This window comes from Sinocyclocheilus rhinocerous, unplaced genomic scaffold (assembly GCF_001515625.1).
Source record: "Sinocyclocheilus rhinocerous isolate Xijiao unplaced genomic scaffold, SAMN03320098_v1.1 scaffold430, whole genome shotgun sequence".
NCBI classification, from domain to species: domain Eukaryota; kingdom Metazoa; phylum Chordata; class Actinopteri; order Cypriniformes; family Cyprinidae; genus Sinocyclocheilus; species Sinocyclocheilus rhinocerous.
This window is the reverse complement of record NW_015668442.1, coordinates 27000-35902: the sequence shown is the minus strand read 5'-3', so window position 1 is coordinate 35902 and position 8903 is coordinate 27000. Positions and strand designations below refer to the sequence as shown.

The following is an 8903-nucleotide window of genomic DNA, read 5'->3' as shown; positions in this document are numbered from 1 at the left end:
GTTTTTCTATTCTGGTGGGGACTTAAACCTGAATACACACAGACTCATGGGGACTCGTGTCACGGTGGGGACCTAAATTGAGGTCCCCATGGGTAAACAAGCTAATAAATCACACAGAATTAAGTTTTTTGAAAATCTAAAAATGCATAAAGTTTCCTGTAAGGGGTAGGTTTAGGTGTAAGGCAATAGAATATACGGTCTGCAAACCAGACATATGTGTGTGTGTGTGTGTGTGTGTGAGACAAACCCTAGAGACCCGTCCAGCTGTGAGAGCGGAAAGTGACAAAATGCCTTCAGACAAGCTGAGAGCAGCTGCCGAAATACGTCACACTGGCGTGAGGAAGGCCGTCTGTTTTAGAGCCATGACTAACAGGGTTTAAAAAGGTGAAGCATTAATAAGCGGTCACAAACCCAGCAGAGATTAACCCACATTCACGTCTTAAGCGTTACACTTTGAACTGCTATTGATATCAACCCGGTGTAACGCTGGATAAAGACTAACTGCCTGGCTGTCAACAAGTCAACTGTTACATCAGTCAAACTTTTCCCAGTAGGTTTAGGAACTACATGAATGCCAGTTTAGACTAAATTAACCCAGAACCGGAAGAGGAAATGGAGAAGGAGTCAAATGTGTTGGACAAACCTAAATGCAATGTGACTTACTGTTTGAGGGTGCTGATTTTGGAGTCCATTGACTCCTGCTTGCCCTTTATGAGCTGGACATCTGTGATCATTTTAGACATTTCTTCAGTGTTCAAGTCCTCGTGTTTAATATTTGACACCTGCAAACGGACACAATGAAAACGTCAAAGATACGGACTGAGGAGTGTGCATGTGTGTGATTGGAGGGCTGAGTAGAGTCTGTCATGACCCGTTTCTGAACCCTCGCATAGTGGAAAGCATGTGTTAACTGTTTGATTTCCGCCCCGAGCTGGACATTTGGACAGAGCGGGAGAGGAAACACTATAAATCGGAGGGCTGGAAAGTGGCGTCGATGGAGCATCAGAGTGACGCCAGATTAAGTGCCCCAGAACCTCGGCCTCTAATCCACGCGTCTCCAGCTGGCTTCCTCTCAGACCTGCTGATTATCTGTCACTGAGCCAACGTGAAAAAGAGGGACACCGGGATTCAAAGTGGCCCGAGGAAACCCAGCAGCGCACATGGAAACCATCACACACAAAAAACTTGATCTGGTTACCAATGACCAGACTCAGAAACTTCTGAATGGAAATATACAAACCACAAATATCCGAACAGAAGTGGAGTGTTTCTTAAATGGTCTGGTTAATTCCTGCTTTCCATTTACTCCATTATGCTAAATATATTTTGAAAATTAATTTATGTTTACGACCATCATTTAGATTTACATTAAATTTAGTAAATGTGAAAGAATAGGTTGAAAGATGATAAAAATAAAATGATATAAAATAAATTTTTAATATTTAGTAAAATATTTCTGGACCCTAGTTTGAAAACCTTGTCCAAGTGTCCAAGAACATATTTATTAAAGTCAGAAAATGGCAAATATATCACTCAAATTGATCAAGCGTACATGACAGAGGGAAAAAAAAAACCTTCACTGCTAGTTACACACCTATAGTACAAACTACATGTAATGTTGGAAAGCCTTTGCTAGAGTCCAGTAAGAAAAGTTCATTTATAATCCCACTTTATTATGTTTTCCCTGTGGGAGAACATAATTCTGGCAAATGTTTATTCATACGTGAAATGCTGCAGGTTTCAAAGCCAAACATGAGCAGCAGGGAATCCCCCAAAACCCAGATCAATTCAGACCGCATTAGAAGTCTGGCATCATGACTGTGTCCTAAATGAGCTTCAGCCTGACTGTAGAGCTGCTTTGGATAAAAAAAAAACCCTCCGAAATACCAACTAATTGTAAGATCATTCAAAACTCAAGGTCACTGTGGCTCCTCTCTCATAAACACCCCGCTCATATATTCTCAGATGTTTCAGGAATCAGGAAGGCCATCAGGAAGATGAGTTTCTACCTACCGTTGTGACTTTCCTCTTGATGTTCTCCAGCAGATGCTCCTGTCCGCGGATGAAATATGGATGCTGGAATTCTGTGTCATCTTTCTCTGGTTTTACCAGCCCACCCTGCTCGATATGGACAACTTTCCGAAAACCATCTATGAGGAATATATTAACATGTTATAAGCACAGATATCATATATTAACTGCTTTTGGCTTTAAACTCAATAAGTTTTTAAGCATATAAAGAATACAGCACCCAAAATAAGCATCTGAGCACCTTGAAAAGTGCTCTATAAATAAAATGTATTATTATTATCAAATATATCTAAACGGTTAAATGTGGACAATCAGGGACTAACATAATGAAACACTGTAAAGCGGTTTTGAGACAATGTGTTTTGTGAAAAAAAGCTATAGAAATAAACTGACTTAACTTAAAATATTGATATTCATCCACATTTTTGGATTTTCCAACAAAAGAAAAATGAAAATCGTCCATATTGACTGCACCCAAAGTCAGCCTAAACATTTATTCTAAAACTAATCATTAGGCATAAAACTTCATACATATTGTGCATAATCAAACCAAAATCAGAATTTATTTTCAAAGCACTTTAAAAACCATAGAGTGTACCAAAGTGCTGTACAATTAAAAAAATACAATACATAAAATAGAGAAAAATAAAATATCAAATTAAAGATTAAAAAAACATCACAAAAACATCTGCTCAAGCTTAATGATCTTTAAAAAGAGCTGGTCAGTTAGATACAGAATTCTCTTATACTTACACATATTGAGCTGGCGAACAAAACTGGCCATGTTATTGTGCTTAAAATATTTCGGCAGAACCTCTTTGGAAAACCTGCTCTGGTCGAACACATGAAAGCTGTTGCCGCTCTGAAAACACATCAGAAATGATTGAAACATCAACAACAGATCAACAAGATGTCCAAAGATTCCAAACAGCTTCAGTTCATTCTGAAATTGAGATTTGTAGCCTTTCCAGAAGGTAAGCATCAGGCAAATCCACTTATAATACTCCATCCAGATTTAGACAAGTGGCAAATACTATTCATTCAATACTTTTTACACGTTCTTATCAGAGTTTCTTTTGTGTCTCTGGCTTAAAGGAGACATATTATGCCCCTTTTTACAATATGTAATACAAGTATCTGGTGTCCCCAGAATGTGTCTGTGAAGTTTCAGCTCAAAATACTCCACAGATCATTTATTATATTATTTAGAAAATGCCTATTTTGAGTGGAAGCAGAAACACGCTGTTTTTCGTGCCTGTCTCTTTAAATGCAAATGAGTTGCTGCTCCCCGCCTCCTTTTCCAGAATAGAGCTGCGTAATATACAGTAAATAAATTGATAAATCCACTGCTCTGTTGTCTCCTCTGAGGCTGGGACTCTAAATAGTGTTCTGTGCTCGTCTGTGCGGCTAAAGACAGAACAGTTAGCATGATTTGCTCAAACTTGGCTTTAGAACTAGTACACCGCTGTCGCTTGCGAAAACACAATAACGGCGCCGTGGGTGTAAACTTACAGATTAAGGGGCGGTAATATTATAATGAGATCCCTTTGCCACGTCACCAAGGGAGCGAAATCAGCGTTTTCTCAGAGGCTTGCAGAAAAAGGCTTCCCAAAACAAAGTTACTGGGTTAATCTTTTTCAGGTTTCCTTGGTTGGTAGATGCACCCAGGGACCTGATTATAGCACTTAAAACCTGGAAGTCAGATTTTCATGATATGTCACCTTTAAGCCTAAACTGGTTCATGACGACTGAATATAAACCAATAAGCAAAACTATCTCAGGCCCTTTTACCCCAGGTATGAAATCCTGGCCAGGACGCGTCCTGGGAAAATGGCACGTATGGTCACCCTAATCAACAGGGCCACTTATAACACAAGGTAAAAGCTACAGTAAAATTCAGGTCCCTGTGCCTCCATATCAGAGGTTATTTTAGGCCTACACTAGCTCATCACAGATGAATCCAACTGCAATCCAGTTCTGTAAACCTTCCTCAAACCATCTGAAAGCCACGATCAGCCTCGGAACTCACAGGACTCCAGCAGATTAACGGGTCTGTGTCCGGATCCTCCACCAGCGTCCAGAGTTTGGTCAGAAACGCAGGTACATTACTACCCGAGACCATCACACCTCCGGGCCCCACACTGTGATACTCCATCACAGATAGTTTAGTGATTGTTTCTGACGACAATTACTCCTCTGTTATGAGTCACTGATGAAGAGCAGAGTTACACACTCAAAGTGTGGCTGTACGAACGCAGATTACACCAATCTATTTCCACCTCGAAGTATCCGGATCCCGTATAGAGAGCGATATATAGGCTTAAATTAATTTAGATAAGTGTTTTTGATCATTCAAAAGTAGTGGAAATTTCCATTAAATCCCCACAGCGTACAAACTGCGTAGAAACGAGCAGCGCTGAGAAGAGTCGCGCTCTGATGACGCCACCGCGACGCGTCTGTAAAAATATCGTACTTTTTTTTTAATGAGTTTAGACACAAAATACATATATAGAAGCACATAAAATGTTAACTGTAATTGTTTAAATGTGTTTAAAATTATAAATTTGTACAAATAAAAGGTTTAAATGTGCACACGTTCACCGTTGAACTTTAACCTTTTGCTTCAGACGCAGTTTTAATAAAACGCACTCAAATCGAAAGCATTATATATATTTTTAGAAACGACAGATTGTTAGTAAATGTAGATTAAGGAATTTTTAAAAGAGACTGTATAAAAAATAGGTAAAACAAACCGACGGCGTCGCCGTTTGACCTTTGACGTCATAGATTCAAACCCACATGGTCGCATTTTCAGCATGCGTCCGACGCACAGCGGCACCATGACTAAATTAAAAAATAAGAAACGAAATTTAGAAGAGAATGAAGACGAACAGGTATGATTTGATATTATACTGATATAACGTTGTTTTGAAGCAGTAAGAGGCAGTTTATACATAATAACACGCGTGTTTATATAGCGCGAGGTTGACGAGGTATTCTGACTAGATGAGTTTGAGATTAATAGTACAGAGTGATGTATTTGCGTTTGTATTACTTATTTAATTAATATTAGTAGACTGTCAATAGACACTTGTGTTTACAAAGTACGCGCCCCGCTTTCCCTAACCTCGGTTATTTGTATACTGTATTATTATATTTTATTATATACTTTGCAGTCAAAAGTTTGGAAACACTTGGCCAGGTATATATTTTTCATGTCATTAAAAACCTTATCATTTAAAATTAGGTTGCAGACAAGTATGAATTGTGCTTTTGTAGGAAATTCATTATCAAAAAGCAAAATTTGGTTTAAATGTGTTTTATTATTATGCAGTAATGAGTGTGTTGTGTTTGTTTTGATGCATTTGTGATGGTCTTTCTTTCTCAGCTGCCCATCTTTGATAAGGACGGCGGTAAAGATGCTCATCTAGATGATGGTGATGAAGATCAGGGTGATCTGTCGGACAGTGAAGAAAGCGTCTTCTCTGGGCTTGAAGAATCAGGAAGTGAGAGTGATGATGAAGAGGAAGATGAAGAGGATGGTTCTGAAGGAAAGAGCTCTGACATAGAGGAAGATAAAACAGCCGACGGTGATGGAGACGATCAGCTGTCTGCCAAAGAAGTCATCAAACCTCAGGTACCGTGAACCAGCATGTTGACACTTTTTGGTGGAGATTTAAAGTTGCCTTTTAAGTGGTGAAATCCACTCTTAATTTGAATATTGATCAGGACTGATAGTGTGCAGAAGATAGATTTATGTCACACAACTTTAAAAAACATTTTGATGTACTCTGGTGATATGAGATTGTGTTTTGAAGGATACATTAAAAGACTTGGTCCATAAAGTTCTAAATACTCTGGTGCATATAATCATACAAAATATCAGAGTTGTAGACCATAAACACTGGCTTATGTTATATATTTTTTCTTTAGCCCATGGCTGCACATTGATGCCATCAATAAATGTATGCACAGAAAGTTTTAGTTGCAAAAAGGCATGATATTATGCCATATGCATCTTCAAAGTCTGCAATCATCTACATCAGTGTTTCCCAACCGGCGTGTAAAAAAATCCTTTTTTAATATTTTTAAATTGCTAAAATGTAAGACCATAAACACTGGCTTATGTTATATATTTTTTCTTTAGCCCATGGCTGCACATTGATGCCATCAATAAATGTATGCACAGAAAGTTTTAGTTGCAAAAAGGCATGATATTATGCCATATGCATCTTCAAAGTCTGCGATCATGTACATGCACAATTTACTATTAGCAGTCTTGATGTTTGAGTTGCAAAAGGCCAATTAAGAGACTAAGTCTTTTCAGCAGCATGAATAATCTCACTGACAGAAATATTCATTTTAATCAAACCACAGTATGCCATTGTGTGTATTTGTGCTGCTTGTAGTGATTTCAGTGCTGAAAATAGAGGGAATATTATCATGATTAGCTGGTAGTTGGAAGTTCTGAATTGTTCAGATATGGTAATTTGCCTGAAAGTTTGAGAGCCACTGGTTTTCTGTTATATACTATGTTTGCAGCTCATTGTCCTGTACAGATGTGATTTCCATTAGAACTGTATTTGTTATTGCCAAATGTTTTGCATTTAGCTGGCTTTCTGTCATATGGAGGACATGGCGTTAAATCATAAATAAATAAATCTGTCATATGGAGTGTCACATTTCTAGACGGTGTTTTGGAATATACTGTGATTCCAAAGTTAATTTGAACACTTCAGCCAGACAAATGTCTGCATGTCATCGCATTTTGTAACCTGATATCAAAGCCGCTTGCTTTAAAGAGAAACACTAGTATTTGCATTTATTTATTTAGCAGATGCGTTTATCTAGATATCTAAAGTGATTATAAGGAAGCAATAACATGAGAAGTGCTAAAAATACAACGTTTCAAATAGGGGTCGACAGATGTGTGTTTTTCAGGGCCGATGCCGATTATTACAGACCAAGTAGACCGATAATCGATATTTTGAACCGATATACTGTATATGTCTGGTGTAAACATTAAAATTAATGTCAAAATTAAGAATAACAAGGGCTCTGACAAAAACTGCCTTCACTGGTGTTGGTTGTACTTCTTACTCTTGTCTTCTTCCGTGCATCCATCTACAATAAGGGTAATATAAAGAGAGAGTTAAAAGTGGGGCCACTGTATGCTTCATGATTAAGCCTATGAATACTGTACTACAGCTAAACAGCTTGGGGAAATGTAAGTATTTGGCTTCAATAATTTACATGTTAGAAATGTATGTGTAATAGCATAACCTCTCATAATTCTTCATTGATTCTTTTCTGATGATTAAATCATAACCTTACAAGAGGTGACTGTTCGATTCATCATCTAATGCACATCAATTGATTAACTTAAAGCACAATGTATATAATAAGTGTAAATAATTTAATTGTCTTCATAGCTCCATTGTAGAAGTTGTTAAGAAGACCGCAACTATTTTAATGAAACTATAACACTAATAGCCTATTTTAGGCAAACTTGGTTCAAAAGCCTATTGAAATGTCTCAATTTTTGTCATCCTAATCTTAGCCTACGTGATAGTATCTTAATCTTGGCCTATGTGACAGTAATTTCCATTAGTTTTAATTTACAGTGCAGTGCAAATGAAGGCATCCCTGATAGCACACATCCATCACAGAGACGTCTATTTGATGTCGTTTACATCTGCAAGACGTATTTTTTAGAGTGTTTGCTCATCTGCAATACGTCTATAGGACGTTTCCTATCAGACGTCAAATAGACTTTTAGAAGATGTCTTTAAGATGTTTATGATTTAGAATGAATGTAAAACTGACATCTTAAAGACGTCTATCAGATGTTTGTACACAGCAGATGCTCGGTCTGCGTAGAATTGACGCGCTGTTAGATTTTTGGAGAGGTGCACATCAGGCTACGGCGTATGGGTGTGCGTCTATGCGTAAGCTACGGCGTAGGTCCGACGCAGAAGTATAAATCAGCCTTTATAGCTCTCGCAGTACTTTGATGACACACCCATCGGTCTAAGCAGCGCTGCTTCAAGTCGAGCGCGGGCCATCAGCAGAAAAAGAAAATAAATAAAACAGTAAACAGCCAAAGGACGTAACTTAGAATGGGAGATGGATCGGTTTGTGAAAGGGAAGAGAAAAGCCATAGATGAAGTCGCACAGACCCAGGCAGGTGCTGATCATTTAAAAGCTAAATGCAGAAAATATGACGAGGCATGTCTTGCTCTCGGCTACACTCACCGTGTCTATACCGGACGCTACAGTTGTCGCGTCGCACCGCAACAGCTCTACACTGGACGCGACAAAGCGACCGTTGCAAATCATTTTAACTTTGTGTCAGTACGTCATAAATAGAACAAGGCACCAGTTTAATGTTGGATTTTGTCGCGCCGCGCTGCATCCAGTGTACACAGCGTCACTGATTATAACGGTTCTACTGTATTTTGCCGCTCGCGTACGGTGTAGACACGTGTTTAATGTCGTTTCACGTGAAGACGTGTGACCAGTAGAAGATCGATACGTCACTGCGTGACCTCTCTGTACAGAAATTCAAAAATGGAGGAAGCGCTAATTTTAGCCGTAGTGCAGCGTCCTATTTTATATAATACATCTTTAAAAGATTATAAAAATCAAATAAAAAAAGAAGCTGCATGGTTCGCGGCGTCAATGAAAACAGGAACAGACGATATATATATATAGAGAGAGAGAGAGTACAATATAATTGCTATACACAAGTGTATTATTATTAAATTACTTAATGTTGTTCGTTATTTTATATTTATATTTTCAGAATCATTTTAAAATGAATTTTGCCTATTTAAAGGGAAAAACCTACAGCACTTAAAGCACAGCACTTA

General features: G+C 38.2%; 2 protein-coding genes across 3 annotated transcripts in view; one reads left to right on the top strand and one right to left on the bottom strand.

The window, feature by feature from the left end:
- The window catches only part of LOC107734036 (heat shock factor protein 1-like), a 22893-nt gene extending 18439 nt beyond the window's left edge, over window positions 1–4454 (bottom strand). For both annotated transcript variants that reach the window (XM_016545892.1, XM_016545893.1), the window contains exons 1-4: window positions 4061–4454; window positions 2785–2893; window positions 2014–2150; window positions 664–782 (exon numbers count right to left, since the gene is read on the bottom strand). In XM_016545892.1, coding sequence (XP_016401378.1) covers window positions 664–782; window positions 2014–2150; window positions 2785–2893; window positions 4061–4186 — 491 coding nt within the window. In that variant the 5' untranslated portion in view covers window positions 4187–4454. The remainder of the gene's footprint in view (window positions 1–663; window positions 783–2013; window positions 2151–2784; window positions 2894–4060) is intronic.
- A 213-nt stretch (window positions 4455–4667) lies between these two features.
- The window catches only part of LOC107734010 (ribosome biogenesis protein bop1-like), an 11899-nt gene continuing 7663 nt past the window's right edge, over window positions 4668–8903 (top strand). Inside the window, exons 1-2 of the mRNA XM_016545866.1 lie at window positions 4668–4925; window positions 5420–5668. Of these exons, the coding sequence (XP_016401352.1) occupies window positions 4848–4925; window positions 5420–5668 (327 nt within the window). The 5' untranslated portion in view covers window positions 4668–4847. The remainder of the gene's footprint in view (window positions 4926–5419; window positions 5669–8903) is intronic.